General features: G+C 53.1%; 1 protein-coding gene across 1 annotated transcript in view; it reads left to right on the top strand.

Moving 5' to 3' along the window:
• Positions 1 to 1,087: 1,087 nt before the first annotated feature.
• Positions 1,088 to 19,971, top strand: part of SPNS3 (SPNS lysolipid transporter 3, sphingosine-1-phosphate (putative)) — a 54,618-nt gene continuing 35,734 nt past the window's right edge. Inside the window, exons 1-8 of the mRNA XM_004605233.3 lie at positions 1,088 to 1,298; positions 4,659 to 4,724; positions 12,757 to 12,893; positions 13,375 to 13,526; positions 14,528 to 14,594; positions 15,260 to 15,408; positions 16,200 to 16,352; positions 17,394 to 17,583. Of these exons, the coding sequence (XP_004605290.3) occupies positions 1,088 to 1,298; positions 4,659 to 4,724; positions 12,757 to 12,893; positions 13,375 to 13,526; positions 14,528 to 14,594; positions 15,260 to 15,408; positions 16,200 to 16,352; positions 17,394 to 17,583 (1,125 nt within the window). The remainder of the gene's footprint in view (positions 1,299 to 4,658; positions 4,725 to 12,756; positions 12,894 to 13,374; positions 13,527 to 14,527; positions 14,595 to 15,259; positions 15,409 to 16,199; positions 16,353 to 17,393; positions 17,584 to 19,971) is intronic.

The following is a 19,971-nucleotide window of genomic DNA, read 5'->3' as shown; positions in this document are numbered from 1 at the left end:
CAGGGCTTATCCTACTTCTGTGCTCACTTTTGGGGATGCTCAGGGATCCTTATGTGATGTTGGAGATTGAACCCCAGTTAGCTGCATGCAAGCAAGTGCCCTATCCACTGGCTATCTCTCCAGCTCAGGTCATGATTTCTGGCCAGAATCCTGTGTGGAGGATATTATGGCCACTCAGGGGGCAATCAGGGGCACATAATGTTATTAAAATTCTTTGCACAAGGTATTGACTGGTTCCTTTCTACCCAGTGTCTTTTCCTTCTTTACAACTAATAAACAAACTGCAAAGAGAAACTCTTAAGCCCATGCCAACATCTTTTCCCTCATCAAAAATTACCCCGAAGGGACAGAGAAATAGTACAGGAATTAAGGTGCTTGCTTTGCAGGCAGTCAAGCCATGGTTCGAACCCCAGCACCACACAGTGCCCCAAGCCCCACTGGGAGTGACTCTGGAGGTCCCAGAGAACCGTCAGGTGGCCCAGGGTGGCCCAGCACTGCAGGGCCTGGCAATGTCACATCCTTGCTTGAGCATCGAACCCCTGAGCCAGTTGTCTGAGAATTGCAGGAGCTCTGGGGATCCCCCTAGCCCTCCCCCACCTCCATCACTGAGCCTTGCCCACCGGCCACCTTCCTGTTGGCCATCCATGAGTGAGATTCCCTTTCAGACCTGTCCTGGGCTGTGACGCTCGCGGCCACACCTCAGCTTCCATCTGCACACAGGCCCTCTCTGGGGGCAGCCCACGCTCTCCACGAGCCGAATGCTGGGAGCTTCGTGGTGTCCTTGTCCTGTGAAGTTTCTCTTCCTCCCTGCCGTCCCTGCAGCCACCGACCAAGGAACCAGAGTGTTCAGACTCCAGGGTGGCAGGCGGGCACCAGGAACTCTCTCTCCCCTCATTGGCCGCAAGGCTGGGACTGGTGAAATCTCACCAACGAGGCTGCGGTGGGCTCTGCAGGAACCCGAGATAAGATGCTCTGCAGTTCGAGTGGCTGGCCTGAGGCTGGGATCCCACAGGAAGTGACTTGTGCAGAGCCGGGTGTCTTGGCCCCAGCACTGGGAAAAGGCCAGCAGGCTGGCTAGGCTGGGGGCATGTCTGCCGAGTACCCCGAGCCTGGGTCACATCAGCCACAGGACCCATCCTGGGGGTCAGGTGGGCACACTAGGCCTTCCAGCTCGGGTCAATGCCCCGCTGCGACTCGGCCTGGGCCCTGGAGCCTGCCCGCCTGGAAAGCTTGTGTGGCTGCAGCAGTTCTCTGCTATATCAACCTACTGAATTACATGAACTGGTTCATTATTGCAGGTGAGGAAGGGGACAGCGTTCTGGGGCATCCATCCATGGCCAGGGTCCAGGAGGGCAGGGGGAGAGGCAGTGAAGTTTCTAGTCGATGTGGGGACACATCGGTGTGGGGACTCTGGGGGCTGGAGGGGAGTTGAACAGGATGGGCCTTGCAGGCAACTGTGCTGGGTGAGGTGCTGGGCTGGGCCGGGAGGACGGGGAAGCCAGGCCCAGCTCCCAAGCAAGAAATGACTTGCTGGCTATTTCAGGACTGCAGGCTGCACGCAAGCCTTGCGCATTCTGCCTTGCTGCCTGTCTGCACGTTTCCACGTTCTTGTTACTTCCTTATCCATCCGTTCATTCCAAATCAGCTTTCCTTGACGTTTCATCACTGATTCAATCAAGATTCCCTGAGCACTTACTGTGTGCATGGGCAGCCCCTCTGGTGGACCTGGTGGAAACGGGATTGTAGAGGTTGGCACCTACTGGGTCTGGGGTCTGCGTCGATCCAGACTTTGATTCACAGGATTCGGGCTGTGTGAGTGGCCAGGGCAGCAGAGGAGAGCTGTGGAGGACTGGGACAGCAGCCCCAGGGTAGGTCTTTGAAGAATTCACAGGGACGAGGGACACAAGCAGCTCTAAAGCAGGACAGAGTGGGCAGGGGAGCCAGCAGCCAAGACCAAGCACTAAAGGGTTCCCACAGAACTCACAGAGAAAGTGGCACTTGATTTGGGTCTTTCAGGCTGAAGTAACGGGCAAGGCAGGAAATGGGGGAAAAGGGAAGGAACATTCAGCGGCGTCAGCACGAATCGGGACCTAAGGTCTGATCAGGGGTGGTGGCAGAGGAGCAAGCTGGGCGTTATTCTCAGAGAATATTTGGGTCAGGTCAAGGCCAGAAGCTTGGGCTTTCAGTTGAGGCCTAGGGAAACCAGAGGAAGATACTTTGTCGTTTGTTTGTTTGGGCGTCACACCTGCTGGTGCTCAGGGCTCACTCCTGACTCTGCTCAGGGTTCACTCTTGGCGGGCTTGGGAGAGAGACCGTTTGGGGTGTCAGGGATGGAACCCAGGTTGGTCATGTGCGAGGCAAACGCCCTACCTGTTGCATTGTTGCTCCACCCCAGAGAACATTTTTTAAGGAGATTATAATCTGATTTGAGGAGCTGATGAAGACCAGAGGTGACTGGAGGTCAGGTCAGAGGCTACTGCTGTGGGCCAGGCCCCAGCTGAGGAGGCCTGGGTTGGAATGTGGCTGACAGCAGGAGGGAAGGGGCCAGAGGCTGACAGAGTGCACAGACCTGAGGCTGGAGCCGCCTTCCTCTCAGGCGTGCGGCCACTCTGCCCGCATTTGCCTGGGAGGCCCCTGCTGGCCCCTTCCCTGTGGGGCTTCCTCCGGAGATAAAGAAGGGCACAAAATCAGTGGTATTGGGATGAAGGGGCCTTGGAGCAGTGAAACGGTGCTGAGTGCCCAGGGTCGCGTGTCTCACAGCACTGGGACTCGTCCTGGGGAAGGGGCAGCTGAGTCCACGTGTGCAGCAATTGCATCTCAGAGGCACAAGACACTGGGTCCACCCTTGGCCATGGCTGTCCCCAAGGCACTCCACAGCTGATAAGAGTCTGTGGGAGGGGGGTCCCCCGCCCCAATGGAGTAGAGTGAAAGATATTATAGAGCATTTTTTTATTTTAGGCAGCTACTTGTTTCCCCATATTATCCATTTTTTTCTCTCCAGTGGTTGTCTTCACTTGTAATGGAGAACATGAGGAGTGGGAAAGACACACAGCTTGGTGTATCTGGATGTTTGGTCCCCGGGTCCCAAGCAAATGCCAGAAGAAAAGTCTCTTACTTGGTTTCTCTGATTCTGGTCTTTCTTTCTCCCTCTTTTTAATTTTTTTGGGGTTTTTGGCATGACACCCAATGGTGCTCTGCAAATCTCATGGTTCATCTGTAGTTGGGCATTTGGGTTGTTTCCATATCTTGGTCATTGTACTAACTGCAGTGATGAACACAGGTGTGCACATATGTCCTTTTGAATTAATGTTTGGGTCCTGGGGATAGATGCCAAGAATCTCTGGTCTTTTTTCATCTGCCCATACATAGGCCTTGAAAGTGTGGGTGTGTAGGGTCTCTTCCCACTCTCTGGGCCTTTCTGCAGGCTCCACTGGGGGCGCCTTCTGTGACATGATGGAATGGGAACACACTCGGCCTCCCTCTGGGATTCAAGTCCCAGCTCCTCCTTTTCCAGGGGTGGCCAGAGCCTCTGTTGCCTCATCGGTATGATGGGAACAGGGACAGTCCCTCCTGCTAGGGAAACAAGAGCAAGTGTGCAGCTCAGAGCCAGTCCCCGGCACCTCATGGTTCAGTGAGAGCTGCCATCATTGTTTCTCCTAACAGCAGACACAGAAACACAAGCCAGAGAAGCAGGTGGGCCTTAACTAGCTCTTTCTAAAGTTCTGTGCGGGGGGTGCCAGAGCGATAGTACTTTGGACCTGTGGGTTCAATTTCTGGCACCCCATATCATCCTCCAAGCGCTGCCAGGAGTGATCCCCAAACTCAGAGACAGTAGTACCACCTGAGTACCACCAGGTCCAAAAAAGCAAAAACCAAAATGAAACAAATAAAAAAAAAATACTATAGTGCTGCCATGTCATGGAGGGGGTTCCCAGGAATGGAGCCTGAGGGCTGGGCCTGCTTCTCTCTGCAGTAACCTGAGTGGCCACTGCTCCAGCCCTGGGCTTTGAGACCTAGCTGGTAGGGACAGGCACCTGGCTGGGCCAGGGGCGAGGAGGAAGGGTGACCCTGTCTGTGTGTGGGGACATAGCCTCTGGATGGATATGCTCATGCTTGCAACCCAGGCCCAGGCTCGGGTGTGTGTCTGTGGATCTCAGAACTATTCACAAACAGTGTCGCAGACAAGCCCAGATAAGTGAAAAGCTGCAGGTGTTGTACCATCAGGGGGCTGCTGTCTCTGTGGCTGACGCATGAGTGACATCCTGTACACTGCAGCTAATTGCGGTGTTTCTTAGTGCAAATGTGTGTGTGTGTGTGTGTGTGTGTGTGCGCGCCTGTGTATATCTGTATACTTGAGGTCTGAGAGTGATTTGTCTGAGGATGCCTATTTGGGGCTTCATTTGCGAGTCTGCATGACTTTGCCTGTGAGTGTGTGCATGCGTGCCTGTGCTTTTGGGATGTGTGTTTCTGAGTGTGCTTGCTGCGCACACGGATGCGTATGCCTACTCCTGTCTGTGTGTGTGGGAGGGGTGAGTGGTGATACGTGCACATGGGAGAAAATAGAGGGCCCTGTTCTGTCAGACCCCCCGGCGGGGCAGCTACCCTAGAGGCCTACTGGTCTGCTTTCCATCTCCTAAGCGGTGTCTGTCTGTCCACAGGAGTGCTACAGGACGTGCAGAAGTTTTTCCATATCCCTGACAGCAGTGCTGGTTTGCTGCAGACAGGTAAGGAGGGAGGCCTGGTGCTGGACTCTGGGCTGGGCAGCTCTCGGAAGAACCGGCCTGTGCCTGCTCCAGCTGCCGGATGGGGGTCTGGGGAGCGGCACAGGCCGAGTCCCTCTCCTGCACAGAGAAGGCCCTGAGGTTGGTGGTGTGTCTGAGCCACGGAAGTCCGGGCAGGAGAGGAAACTGGGACTAAGCTCTCCCGCAGAACAGCCCCTGGGGTGTAAGCACAGGAAGGGCCCAGGTGCACGCAAGCCCTGCGGTGCAGGGGGCTCTGGGCCCTTCCTTTCCCTCTGGGCCCTTCCTTTCCCTCAACTCAGCTGCAGCCTGGATCTAGCATGGGCTCCCGACTCCTGGAACTGGGTCTCCTTAGGATACACAGACAGACATGCAGACAGGGACCAGGCGCACAGGGACTGACTGCAGCTATGGGAAGCAGCCACGTGTCCAAGGTGGGGGTGTGAGACACTAACCTCTCCCTGTGGGTGTGTGGCAGGTACTGCGCAGGTACACCACACATGTGCACACATTGTCCAGCTTGGCACACATGTGTGCATGCCCATCCTAGCATGGCACACGCGTGCACATGCCTGTCCCAGCACAGCACATGTGTGCACAGCACGGCACATGCACAGCATACATGCTATCTCCTTTGCAGGCCCTCCCTCCTCCTTCGAACTTCGCTGTCCTAGGGGGGTACCTGCACCCCTGACAACTCATAAAAACACCAGCAGAACTGTGGAGGATCTATTAAGAGACCTTTAAGCTCGCGTATTTATTTCCTCAAAGGGACCTGTCTGAGAACAAGTTTGCGAGCAGCTTCGGCTCTTCTTGCCCACCTTCCCTTCAAAATCACTTGTTTACCATTTTGAGCAGGAGAATACGCTCAGTCCTCATTTGATGTTCAACTATGGCTTATTGCCCTGAATTGTAAAAACCTCCAGGAAAAAGGGAGAGATAACTTTAGGACAAGGGCCAGCTAGTTGGCTCAAAGGCCTGAGGACATACTTTGTATGGGGGGTGGGGGTGGAGGTTGCTGATCCTTGGCCTCTCATGATCCTCCACACTGAACTGAAGTACCTCTGAAGTATCACACATTGTAGCCAAAATCAACCTCTTCCCTCAAAAAAAAAATTTTTTTTTCAAAAATAAACTAACAAACCACAGGGGGCCAGAAAGATTGTACATTGGGAAAGGTACTTGCCTTGCCCAGTCCCGATCAGAGCAGGCTTGGAGGTCTCAGCCCCGGGTCCCACACACCTGGGTTCCTCTGCCGGTTTCTTCATGAGTGAGGCTCGTCTGAAAGCCTCTTCCACCCAGATTCCCCATTTTCCAGTAGCTAAACGGTCACACCCAGGACTGCCCCTGGCTCTGTGTAATCCCACCAATATCCAACATCCAGAGACTATAACACCAAGCTCCCAGACATCTTTTAGCCTAGTCCTCCCTCTGGGAGAACCTGGCAAGCTGCCAAGAGTTTCCCACCCACATGGCAGAGCCTTGCAAACTCCCCATGGTGTATTCGTATGCCAAAATCACTAACAATGATGGGTCTCATTTCCCTGACCTTGAAAGAGCCTCCAATGTGGCACCATTAGAAAGGATGAGTAAAGCGAGGCTTCTAAAATCTCAGGGCTAGGATGAATGGAGACGTTACTGAAACCGCTCAAGAAATTCTACAATCAACGGGATGATGATGATGATGATGAATTGTCTTGCATGTGGTTGCCCCTGGTTTGACCCCTGGGTCCCCACGTTCCACCAGATGTGATCCTGAGCCTGGAGTAAGCCCTGATCATGGCCTGGTTTGGCCCACAAACAAATAAATAACCCAAAACAAAACCCCAAAATACAAAGATACCAAAACAGCCAATCAAACAAACAAAGAGTGCGTGGTGGCTGCTTGGCTTCTGCTAGGAAGGTCCTGGGAGCAAAGCAGTGTCAGTGGAAGCCAGAGAACGCTTCTTCCTGGCCACAAACCCTTGGCAGGGCATCCGGCTTTATCTCGCTGTCCCACTGGGTGTCTGCTACTGATCTACTGATCTAGGATTTTGAACTCAGACATGACGGGTGTCAACACAGGCATTTCCATTGAAAACAAAACCAAACAAAGCTGATGTTTTCTCCTTCTTAAAGCCAACCAGTCTGATTTGTCAGGTTGCTTGGGCAAGTGACGACTGGCTTAACTCATCAAACTCCAAGTGGACATTTCCCATAAACGTAGTGAACTTACTTTACATCTCCTAGAATTTAGATTTAAGTGCAGTTTTTTAAAAAAGTATACCAGTTCTGGAAATGACATTTTGCAAATATCTGGAAATATCTTTTGCAAATATTTAACCTTAGAATATAAAACATGCTAAATGTCAGCTGCAAATGTGGGAAGGGCTACTGAGCTGTGATTCACAGAAGTGGAAGCATTAACAGGTCACAGCTGGAGACCAGGGATATTTTCCAGTTGCTTTTGTCTCAGACTTCAGTCTGGTACCAGGGCTAATTTGTCCCTTTAAAAAAAATAAAATTATTTTAAATTTAGCACTGTAGCAATGTCCCGTTGCTCATGTATTTGCTTGAGCGGGCACCAGTAACGTCTCCATTATGAGACTTGTTATTGCTGTTTTTGGCATATAGAATAGCCCATGGGTAGCTTGTCAGGCTCTGCCGTGCAAGCGGGACACTCTTGGTAGCTTGCCGGGCTCTCCGAGAGGGACGAAAGACTCAAACCCGGGTCAGCCACGTGCAAGGCAAATGCGCTACCTCCTGTGCTATCGCTCCAGTCCCAATCACTGTAAAGTCACAAAGTTATTTATAATTGGGTTTCAGGCATACAATGGTTCAACACTCATACCTCATCGGCGTTCACTTCCCTGCACCATTGTTCCCCCATTTGCTTCCCACCCACCAGTCTACCAAGGGGCACTTTTTTAAAAAAGAATACAGGGACTGGAGCAATAGCACAGCGGGTAGGGTGTTTGCCTTGCAGGGAGCTGACCCAGGTTCAATTCCCAGCATCCCATATGGTCCCCTGAGCACCGCCAGGGGTAATTCCTGAGTGCAGAGCCAGGAGTGATCCCTGTGCATCGCCAGGTGTGACCCAAAAAGAAAAAAAAAATTAAATAAATAAGAATACATTTTTGCACTGTGGTTTAAAATAGTATTGCTGATAAGGTTTCATAACTAACACTTTACCATCTTCAGCACCACCTCCTCCTCTTGGTTTAACATTCCCTCCACCATAGAAGTTGCTCCCTCCCTGTCCTATCCCCCAGGCCCCACAAGTGGCATGTTTCCCACTGAATATTGGTTCTCATCTTCTTTATTTCCATTATCTTTGGTCATTTGTTACTCTATTATGGGGCTGGAGTGATAGCACAAGTGCAGAGCATTTGTCTTGCATGCAGCAGACCCGGGTTCGATTCCTCCGCCCCTTTTGGAGAGCCCGGCAAGCTACTGAGAGTATCCCGTCTGCACGGCAGAGCCTGGCAAGCTACCTGTGGTGTATTTGATATGCCAAAAACATAACAAGTCTCAAAATGGAGACGTTACTGGTGCCTGCTCGAGCAAATCGATGAGCAACAGGATGACAGTGACAGTGACAGTGATTATGTCTCTTCATGAGAGAGGCATAGTTTGAAGTCACTTTCTCTCTATCTCTCTCTAACTTCCCTCAGCATGATACTCTCCAGGTGCCTCCATGTAGCAGCAAATTGCATGATTTTATCTTTTCTTATGGTTGAGTAATATTCCATTGTTCATATGTACCATAGTTTCTTTATTCCGTCATCTTTTTAATTTATCCTACTTTTGTAGCCAAAGTAAGACCATCTGAGCTCAAGACTCATGATCTCTTAGGTGAAACAATTGTGGTAACTGATTTTTTTTTGTTTTTATGGGCCACACTCAGCAGTGATCAGGACTTACTCCTGATTTTGTGCTCAGGGATCACTCCTGCAATGGCTCAGGTAGCATATCTAGTGTTAGGAACTAATCTGCACGGGTCACAGGCAAGTCAAGTGCCTTAACCCCTGTACTATCTCCCTGGCCCCAGATCACAGTAATTGAATCAACTTCCTGGGTTCTTGTAGTGCTGAACTATTACTGTGAAGTTCCTATGGGTGAGATGCTGGAGAGGGATAAGTTCGTGTGTGTGTGTGTGTGTGTGTGTGTGTGTGTGTGTGTGTGAGAGAGAGAGAGAGAGAGAGAGAGAGAGAGAGAGAGAGAGAGAGAAAGAGAGAGAGAGAGAGAGAGAGAGAGAGGTGGGTGAAGGGAAAGGTCCTCTCTGCAGAAGCAGGCTTCCAAGGATGAGTAGTTTAATAAAACAGAATTTTGGAAAAACAAAACTAAACAAAAAACAAAGGTGAGTAGAAAGGGCAGTGCGGGCTTGAACACCTGACAATCTTGTTTCCAGTGACCTCAGAGGGGCCAATGAAAACTTTTATGGACCCCTGGGATGATCCTAAGGACACATTCAAACACACACAAATACACACACACACACACACACACACACACACACTCCAGTGACTAAGAGAAGGCTTGGCTAAGCTGTAATAGTGGGGTTAAAAGTGGGGAAAACAGTCAGTGGTCAGGACTGATCTACCCCACCTCTTAAACAGGCTACAGGGATTTACTAATTGGCTAATATTTAAAGTCTACACATATGCGGGCCTTATCACCTAGTTTTGTCAAGCTCTCAAACTGAGCCGGCAGCCAGTTAACCCAGGCACTTTTCCAAGTGCCTTATAATACTAACTACACAGGTAGTATTTTGAAACCCGCTTTACAGAAGACAAGCTGAGTAAGGCACAGAGAGGCAAAGCACTTGTTTAAGGCCACACAGCTAGTGAGTAGCAGAACTGGGAATTGAAAGCAGGCAGTTGCCCATAGAGTCCTTCCCTCAACCCCTGCACAGGATTACTCCCACTTTGCCACAGAAAGAATTTAAATTTGAGATCCTGAGAACAAAGGAGTGTCTGTCTTGGGGGGCTGGGAGTCAGAGCGGTAGCAGCTGACTGTATCCCTGGACACTTGAAGGTTTAAAGGGCTTGTATTCTGCAGAGGATTCCTGTCCCAAGTCCCATGAGAGCACAAGAAGGTTTGGGAAATATTTTCATAATATCAGGAGAAGAAGATATGCCTTGACAAGACAGGAAACAGCCATCCAAGATGATTCTTACATCTGGCTTATCAAAGCTAAACTGTACGATGGTGGTAGAAACTATAAATGCAATTGGTAATAATAAGAGCACGATTCACCGGCCAGTTACATAAAGCCAGTCACTGCTTTCATAGGCTTCGTTTTATTTAATCGTCTCAATACATTTAGGAAGGAAGTACTTTTATAATCTCATTGTATCGTTATAAAAGCAGGGAAAAGAGTTAAGGAATTAGCCCAAGGTCACACCACAGCGGTGGAACAGGATGTAGGCCCAGGCTTAACCCCCAAACTTGCATTGTAAGTCCTTAAAACAAATGTGAAGGACGGGGAGAAACTTCTCAAACAGGTCCCAGTAGAACCTCAGGCAGATGAAGGGCAGAGAGGAACAGCAGCTCCGTCTCTCTGGGCGGAAGGACAAGGCAGATTAAAACATCAGCGAGACGCAACTTGTTTTTCAGTCCGAGGAACAAAAATAAAGCGACTGATCCTATCAAGTGTCATCAAAGGTGCTGGCGATAAATCTGCGCGTGTAAACAGAACCATCTTGGAGGCCTAATAGCGGTAGCTATTACAGTTTTAAATGCTGCTGAGACCAAAGACCATCCTCTGGGGTGATTAGGTCCAATCATACTGAATTGTTTTTTGTAGGTCAAAACTGGCCTATTTTCCTCAATTGTGGGTGGTTCAACCCAATACCTGTGCGAGTCTTGGGGGAACTGGGAGCGACTGGAATCTAAGCTGGGACGGATAAGTACGTTCATTGGGCCCAGGAAATGTCAATCATTTGCGCTCTGGAGCCCCGGGCGGTGGGCGGGGCCTCCGAGGCCCTAGCCTCGCCTGGTGGCGGCGGGTGCAGGAGGACCCCGACTTTGCTGCCCTCTCGGCGGGCGCCAGAGCCCAGGGCGCACCCGCACCCGGGTGGAGACGGTTTGAGTTGAAGCTGAAGCAGTGAGGGCGCCACCCACAGACTCGTCTAGCAAAAAAAGTGGCAATTTCTTTGTCTTCTCAGAATAGCAGCCGCTTTCGTTAATTCACTTGCCAATTCTTAAGAGCTACCCAGGGGAATGTTTTACCTACTTAGGAAAACCAATTATTCCAGACTCCAGAGACTACTGTTTTAAAAAAATTTGGGGGGGTGGGGGTGGGGTTGTATCTGGGTGGGTGCGGATAGAGCAGGGAGGGTGGCCATATCCCAGCGGTGCTGGGTGCTGTAGGGCCCATTGCAGGCCTGGCTGTTCAGTGCTTGGGTCTGGTGGTCCATGGTGGTGCTGTGGCACTCCCCTGTGGGCATACCATGTGGGGGACTGCACCCCTCCACTTGCAAATGCCAAGCACAGGTTACCTCCAGACCCAAAGACTGTGGCCTCGAATGCCAGGTAAATCCTCTTCTGCAGAGCTAGCTGGTCAGGACTCCTGGATTTTATTTCTTAGTCTTTCAAAATTATTTTTTGGGGGGTTGCTAAGGGAGCACACCCATTAGTGTTCTGAGGCTGCTCCTGGCAAGGTAGTTGGGGGTTACTTCTGGTGGTGCTTGAGATCAAATCCAGGCCTTCCTTATGCAAAGCATGGTCTCCTGCCGGTAGACAAATCTCTCCAACTGGATTTTATTTTATTTTATTTATCCACATGATTTATTTATTTAATAAACTAAATTATTTTTATCTTAGTTATAAATAAAATGCTAATTTTATTTATAATTGCAAATTTATAAAATTTGGATTTTTTTTTTTCTTTTTGGGTCACAACCGGCGATGCACAGGGGTTACTCCTGGCTCTGCACTCAGGAATTACTCCTGGTGGTGCTCAGGGGACCATATGGGATGCTGGGAATCGAACTCGGGTCGGCTTCGTGCAAGGCAAATGCCCTACCCGCTGTGCTATCGCTCCAGCTCAGGGTCTTATTTTACTTATTTGCATCATTTATTTATTTAATTGGACTGGAGCGATAGCACAGCGGGTAGGGCGTTTGCCTTGCACGTGGTCGACCCAGGTTCGATTCCTCCATCCCTCTCGGAAAGCCTGGCAAGCTACCAAGAGTATCCGACCGCACGGCAGAGCCTGCAAGGTATCTGTGGTGTCTTCAATATGCCAAAAACAGTGACAAGTCTCACAATGGAGATGTTACTGGTGTCCGCTCGTGCAAATAGATGAACAACGGGACAACAGTGCTATTTATTTAATTGAATCACAGTGAGATAAACAGCTACAAAGCTGTTCATGGTTGGGTTTCAGTCATACAATGTTCCAACACCCGTCCCTCTACCCGTGCACATTTCCCACCACCAATATTCCCAATTTTTCTCTCCCACCTCCTCCTCTTTCCCCCCCTTCCCTGCTTGCTTCTATGGCAGTCTCTCTCTCTCTCTCTCTCTCTCTCTCTCTCTCTCTCTCTCTCTCTCTCTCTCTCTCCTCCTGCATTGAATTTTAGTCCCATGCTCACTCTACCAGGCTTACTTGTTTTGAGCAGGTCCCTGCAGGGACATGAAAGCAGAGTTGGACCAGGTAGGGAGGGCTCTGAAGCCCAGGACTGGGCGTGTCGAGGCCACTCACCTCAATACGGCCTCTTAGTGGGAGTGTTGCCAACTTCAATGTTGGGGTGACATGCATGGAACTAGTCCCCCAAGGCTGCATGGTTAACAAACAGCAGTTTGTTAACTGCTGGGACACAGGCACTCCCACCCTCATCTCTTCCTAGACCCCCGACTCTGGGCAGTGGGTTTTTTGTGTTGTGAGAACTGGGAACTTCACCATATCTTTTGCTTCTCCTGCCTGTGACCTGGTCTAAGATGCCAATTTGCAGCATCTGAGTCAAGCCCCTGCTTCTCTGCCCACCTGCCGTGTGGGGGCTGCATATTGGCCCCTGCGTCTCTCTTCCAGTCTTCATCGGCTGCCTCCTGCTGTCCGCACCTGTGTTTGGCTATTTGGGTGACCGTCACAGTCGCAAGGCCATCCTGAGCTTCGGGATTCTGCTCTGGTCGGGGGCAGGCCTTGCCAGCTCCTTCATCTCTCCCCAGGTAAGTGCCTCCTGCTGCACCAGCCTCAGGCCCTGCTGCCACCTGTCTCCTCCCAGATTCAGTCCCAGCAGGGGCGGGTGGGGTTGTTTCTGCTGTGCTCTGGGCTCCAGGCTGCCCCAGGTCTGTCCACTTGGGCAGACAAAGGCATGTTAGACTTTCTTTAAAGGACCTTTTCTTCCTGGCCACTCGATGCTGCCTCCTCCGAGGCCGGGGAACCCCAGCTATTCTGGCCTGCTTAGGCCAAGGGCTCCTCTGGGCATAGACTGGCAATGACTACCAGCACCAGTAGAGGGCACCAGATCACCCAGGGGTGATCTGGGGGTGATCTGGGAGGCTATTCAGGTAGTCCTGACCAGAACCCCCCTCTTCCTCTGGGGGGCATAAGTTACCAGTTCCTCTTGGCCTCTCTGACAAACATGTGTATTCCTCGTCATGTGGGAGATATTTTGGGTTCATCAGGGTCTTGTGTGCTCTGGCTCAGCACTCCTGGCTCTTCTTCCTGTCCCGGGGCCTTGTGGGCACCGGCACGGCCAGCTTCTCTACCATCGCCCCCACTGTCCTGGGCGATCTCTTCGTGAGGGACCAGCGGACCCGGGTGTTGGCCGTCTTCTACATCTTCATCCCAGTTGGAAGGTTGGTCTCACCCCCCATCCCCCCATCTGCCTTCCCTGGGGGTAAGTGGAAGCTCAGTCGGGGGCCAGAGAGACAGCAAAGGTGCTTTTCTTGCACTCGGCCAATCCTGATTCTATTCCCAGCACAGGCTTTGGTCCCCGAGCACTAACAGAAGTGACTCCTGAGCATGGAGCCATAAGTAGCCCCTCAAGCATTGCTGGGTGCTGGGTGAGAACCAAAAACAACAACAAGGGGCTAGAGCAATAGCACAGTGGGTAGGGCGTTTGCCTCGCATGCGGCCGACCCGGGTTCAATTCCCAGCATCCCATATGGTCCCCTGAGCACTGCCAGGAGTAATTCCTGAGTGCAAAGCCAGGAGTAACCCCTGTGCATCTCCGGGTGTGATCCAAAAAGAAAACAACAACAACAATAAAGCAATACAGGAGTGAGACAGGGGCTGGGCTAGAGGTAGGAGAGGTCAGGTCAGGGTGGCTGGGACTTGAATCCCAGACTTCCTTGGTGTGTCCCTTTGCCTCTCCAAGCCGCTGTTTCCTCCTCTGTAAACAGGGATGGTCATGCTGATGGTTAGCGTAGTGAAGCTGAGCAGTACCAAGGATGCTCGCAGGGGCTGGCCCCGGGCCTAGTAGGGGCGAGAAAGCTCAGCCCTGCAGCACAGGCCTGCTGGAAGGGAGGTGGGGAGATATGTTGGAATTTGCAGTCAGATCCCTGAGCTCTGACCCAGGTTTCCTGAAATCACCTGGTGCAGGCATGCGGAGCCCTGGGTGGGGTGGGGTGGGGGTTGTCCTGATCCAGGAAGACAGTGCACAGAATTTCTGGGGATCGGCCAGGAGCCAGAGGTCACTGATGACTTGACCAAGGGCAGTGGCCATCTGGGTCTCGTGTGCTCACTTTGCACAGTGAAAGGGCCCCGAGCTGTGGAAGCTGGCTCCCTGGGGTGGGGGTCCCCAGGGACCCTGGGCTGGCACCTGTCCTCACTGCCCATTTTCCTTGCCTCTCTGCAGTGGTCTGGGCTACATGCTGGGGTCGGCCGTGACAGAACTGACTGGGGACTGGCATTGGGCCCTCCGGGTGAGTCCAGCTTCCTTTCCTTCCCTCTGTTTCCCTCTGGGCAGGCCGGGACTTTCCAGCTTGGAGTGGCCTTTGCCACTTGGCACTGCACCCGGCGCCATGGGGGGTGGTCTGACGTCGGCAGCATCAAACCTCTGGGATCTCGCCTGGAACAGGGGCCTTGGAAGTGCAGCCCTGGCTTCTGCTTCTGACCGCACAGTTTACTGACTGTGCGACTTCAAGCAAGTGGCCTCTGCTTTGGAACCTTCCTCGCTCACCTGTGGGTGTGTGGCGGGGAGGGCAGTCAGTGGCATCTTACAAGGGAACAAGGGAAGCTCCCAGCAGGCTCGACAGGGCAGCTGGGGGTGTGGGTGCAGACAGAGGAAAGCTACTAGGATGTCGCGTACCAGAGCTGCAGCAGTCAAACTCTCATTCTCAGGCGCAGTGACCCCTGAGGATGATGTTTTCCCAGGGGCCTCGGGGAGCCCCTTTCATCCCCAAGAGGCTGTACTTGGGGGGAGGGTGATGGGTGAGAACTGGTGGCCTGTTCAGCTCCTTAGAATCTAAATCCTGGAGTTAAGCCCATGGCCGCCCACTAGGGCACAGAGGGGCCACAGAGCCCAGTAACCTCAGGACCTCCAGGGTGGAAAATGCACGGCCTGTGCTTCCCTTGCCTTCTCCCTCAGACCACGCCCTGCCTGGAAGCCATAGCCCTGGTCCTGTTGATTGTGCTCGTGCCAGACCCGCCCCAGGGGGCATCTGAGAAGCAGGAGGAGGTGGTCATCGGGGACCCAAGGAGCAGCTGGTGTCAAGATGTCAGATACCTGGCAAGAAAGTGAGTGTCCCTGATGTGCCCAGCATGTTGCCCAAGCCTCCGGGTCAGTCAGTGCCACTGAGTTTCTCTCTCCTCCTCCAGGAAGCCCTCCCTCACTGTTCCAATGTTCACAGTCCCGTTTCTCTGAGCTCCACCTCACTAAAAAAAAACCCAAATGGAGTCACTGTTCCTTTTGTGGCTCAGACCCCACAGCGGTCTGCAGGGCTGGGAGGGAGGAAGGGAAGGAGGCAGGCGGCCTGAGCTCCAACCTTGGCTCTGCCATCGCTTTATCCCTGAGTGACCTGAGACTGGGAGCCTCAGGGATCCAATGAACAGAATTCTCCAACCTTGCCTTCTTCTCAGGGCTGCGGGGAGGATGCCAGGAGTTCACTGCTTGTCCCTGCAGGCTGTGGAACATCCATTCCCTGTCTGGGCATGGTCAAAGAGGCTGACAGAGGCCCAGGCCTCCTGGGCCACTCCCAGTTCACTCTGTGACTATCCCTAGCACACAGTGATGTAGCAGAGGAGGCAGGGTTGGGGGTACAAGGTGGTTTTCTGGAGAGCATGGGGTTAGCTTTGGGCCCTTCAGGGCAGGAGCTCTGGTCCGGCAGAGAGGAGGAGAAGGAGGAGGAGGAGGAGGAGGAGGAGGAGGAGGAGGAGGAGGAAGGGCGGAACCTCAAGAGACAGAGCTGGGTTGTGAGGTGCTCAGGGCATGGAAAGTGCTGGAGGCTGCGAGGTGCCTGCAGCTGGGAAAGGTGCCCCCACCCCCAGCCCACCCCACCTGGATGCAGCCAGGGTGCCTTCTCTTGCAGCCGGAGTTTTGTGTGGTCCACCCTGGGTGTGACAGCCATGGCCTTTGTGACCGGTGCTCTGGGCTTCTGGGCCCCCAAGTTTCTGTTCGAGGCACGAGTGGTGCATGGGCTGCAGCTGCCCTGCGTCCAGGAGCCATGCAACAGCCAGGACAGGTGAGGGGTCCTGGGGGGCCTGGGCTCCCACCTGGGTGGGGGAGGCTGTAGGCAGGTCACACAGGGGGTCAGTGTACACGTTGTCAGCTTTACAGAACCTCCAGGTGCTGAGTTTCTGGGATTTGGGGAGTTCCCCCAGGGGGTCCATCCACCCTGAGTCCTGAATAAGGGAGCCAAAGTCTCATAAAGTGTTTGAGAATCTGCCTGGACCAGCTCAGACCAAGACTCAGAGTGGGGAGCATTCACCCTGGATTTGGGGGGGGGGGTCATTTGATGGGACTGAGACTTAGTGCACACTGCTCAGAAGGCTGGGGAGGGTTGGGAACACCTTAAAGCTCAGGTACACGAAGCTCAGTGACAGGGACCCAGAGCTTCGGGCATGGGAAAGCTGGTGGAACATGAGAGGGCAGCGTGGGCAGGGCAGGGGCAGCTGTGGGTGAGGGCCTGATCAGCGGCTGCCCCGGAAGGCACTTATGTCCATCTGTGGGAGGAAACAAGAGACAAGAAACTCTGAAATGGATCTAGGAGTGGGGGAGGAGGTCATTGGGTGCTCTGGAGGGGCTACTTGAGAGATGATGAAGGACAGAGGGAAGATGGGACACAAGTGGGGAAGGTGTGGAGGGTGTCCAGAGAGGGCCAGAGCTATTGGGAAATGGAAGGTAGTTTGTATCAATTCCCCTTAAATTTGGGAGCTGTAAGGGAAAGAGGTTAAGGCCCTTGGGGGACCCTAAAATTAGAAATTACAGTCGGGAAAATTTCAGGTGGTAGACGGTGGGGAAGGTCATTGGAGATGAACTGTAACAGTTGTTGGGGTGCTCAGTGGATGATCCACGGCCAAAGGCATCCCCAGGTGGGGCAGGAAAGGGGCTGGGGAGGTGAGTCTATGGGTTCCTGAAGAGTCCCAGGCCCTAGGAAGGGTCCCCCTCAGCATTTCCTATAGGTATCAGATCCTGTAAGTGGGACTGGGGGATTAGGCCCTAGCAGCCCGGCCCCATCTGCACGGCCGCCTGTGACCACCTCTTCTCTCCTCTTTGCCATCAGCCTGATTTTTGGAGCGCTGACTGTTGTGACTGGCATCTTTGGGGTCATCCTGGGGGCAGAGGCTTCAAGGAGGTACAAGAAAGTCAACCCCAGGGCCGAGCCCCTCCTCTGTGCCTCCAGCCTGCTGGCTGCGGCCCCCTGCCTCTACCTGGCGCTCATCCTGGCCCCCACCACGCTCTGGGCCTCCTATGTAAGTGAGGGTCCCTTTGGAGGTGGGCTGGGCAGGTGGGGAAACAACACGGCTTAGGCTTCTGCCACATTTTTTTATTATTGTTGTGTGGACCACCCAGGTCAGTGGTGCTCTGAGTGGGGGAGCATGCAGTCCTGGGGATTGAACAGAGAACCTTGCATGCGCAAGGCCTTGTCACTGGAGCCCCAGTCGCAGTGTCTTATCGGGTTTTACTTATATGTTACATTTATGTTACTCCACCTACCTGGAGCATCTTATCACCGTTTCTCCGAGGGGGGCACTGAGGCTTGCTGAGAGTGGCAGCGCTAGGAAGAGCTCCCTGACGCCTCATTGTGTCCTCAGCGCTCCCCGCTAAGTGCTTCGATTTGGGCCGATGGAATGGTCCCATTGATCCCAGGACATATGGGAGTCTGACACAAAGCTGAGTGACTCTTCCCCGGTTGCAGATGTGTGAAGGGAGGTCAAGGTTGGCTGTGGACAGTGTAGTTCTTGCTTAAAAGGAGACAGCCCAGAAAATGCCACATTCCCCAGTCCCACCTTTCAGAGCACCTCGTACTCTGGCTATAGCAGAGACATGGGCTCCTTCCTCCCAGCCTGCTAGGGACTGCACTGCCGCTTCTGCGTCTCCTGAAGTTTTACGGCCAAACCCGACACAAAGGCCACCTCCTCCCAGGAGCCTCTGGACTGCTCCGTCCTCATGTCAGAGTTCCCACATGGGCTCAGAGCTTTCCACCAGGAACTATGGTGTCTAGACAGGGCTATGTGCATGCACGTACACACACACACAGACACAGACAGACACATACACAGACACATATATATACACACATATACACACACATACACACATGCACACATACCCCTATGTATGAGCAACCATATACCTGGCTCCCCAAAGCCCCAGCCCTGCCTGTCCTACCTAACAGAGAAAGGCTGCTGGTATTCAGAAGCTGGTACCTGCCCATCCTGCCAGCCAGGCTCCAGCTCTCCCCCTCTGCCTTGCCCCGAGGTCCTGGGAGCCCAGTGCTGCAGACCCAGCTGCCCTTGCCCTGGCCTGTGTGGATCATGGACAGGCTGGACCTGGAAGGCAATGCAGTAGCATTTCTGTTCTACCATGTGGAGGGTGTCCCCTGGCACCTTCCCAGCCACACGCGTGAATAACCTATTGTTAGTTTTTAAATAAAAACTTTGGTTCTCCTTCCAAATCCAACCTCTATCCAGGTCCTGAAAATGGCACTGGGGGCATAGGGAGCTCTAGTTGGTGAAAACCTCCTGGATCCATCTTGATGCCCTAGTGATCGGCAGGCAAGGAAGGAGGACCAGAAGGGACCAGGGCAGGAGAGAGAGTGCAGAGGTTAAGGCAGTTGCCTTGAGTGTGGCTGGCCCCAGTTCAGCCCTGGCACTGGATATAGTCCCCAAGCACTGCCATGAATGACCTCTGAGCCCTGAATGGTGGTTCAGGGAAAACACAAACAAGCAAAAGACAGAAAGGGACTGGCTGCCGGTGCCCCCCTGTGCAGCTGCCCCCTGGCTGGCTGACTCCTCTGGGGGAGTTGCTGTGGGTATGGCGGCTCTGCATTGTCCGCTTCTTTGATGCTGGGACAGGGTCACTCTGTCATCTCTCGGCTTCTCTCCAGGCCTCTGCAGGGGCGGCCTTTCTAGAGCTTCTTGCTAGACCTTATCATCTTGAGCATGTGTCTTGTGGCACTTCCCTCACAAGTCCACTAGGCCTGAACCCCCAAACTCTCTTCCCTCTGCTGTTCATTTGAGCCCATGAAGTATCAGCAAGACAGCTGCCCCCTGTACCCCCACGACCAGCTCTTTTCACCCTGACACTGTTAGCTCCTTGCTCTGGCCCCTGCCCGCCTCCCACTCTGGGCCCAGACACTGTGTCTCCAGACAGCTCGGGGCCACACTTCCAGGTGATGTGAGGGCACACTGTGAGTGCCCCTCGGGACCCAGATGCAGAAGGGCTAGCATGGGAGGAAAGCTGGTGTCCTTCCTGGAGGCACTGCCCTCACTATGCATGCATGTGTGCATTTGTGATGTGTGTGTGTGGGCGCATGTGTGTGTGTTTGCATGTGTGTGTGTGTGTGTATGCATGTGTAGGGGCTGTGGAATCACTCCGTTCTTCAATCCTTTTCCATACAAGACAATGGCCACACTGGCCAGCTCTGTATATGGACAGTCTCCCTTCTAGCTCCCAGGGGGTGATCGGCACCTCTCTTAAGGTGTGGGTGCTTCTCACCCCTGGACCTCAGCCTGGGTCTTTAGCTAAAATTCTTAGACAGCAGAAAAGCCTGCTACCACCCGGTCTCCATATGCTCTGACTTCACCCTTCGAGTGCCCTCAGGAAGGGTTTCTGTGTTTCCACAGATGGACAAACAG

The sequence above is a fragment of the Sorex araneus genome, chromosome 3 (genome assembly GCF_027595985.1).
Source record: "Sorex araneus isolate mSorAra2 chromosome 3, mSorAra2.pri, whole genome shotgun sequence".
Taxonomy (NCBI): Eukaryota; Metazoa; Chordata; class Mammalia; order Eulipotyphla; family Soricidae; genus Sorex; species Sorex araneus.
This window is presented reverse-complemented; position numbering and strand designations above follow the sequence as displayed.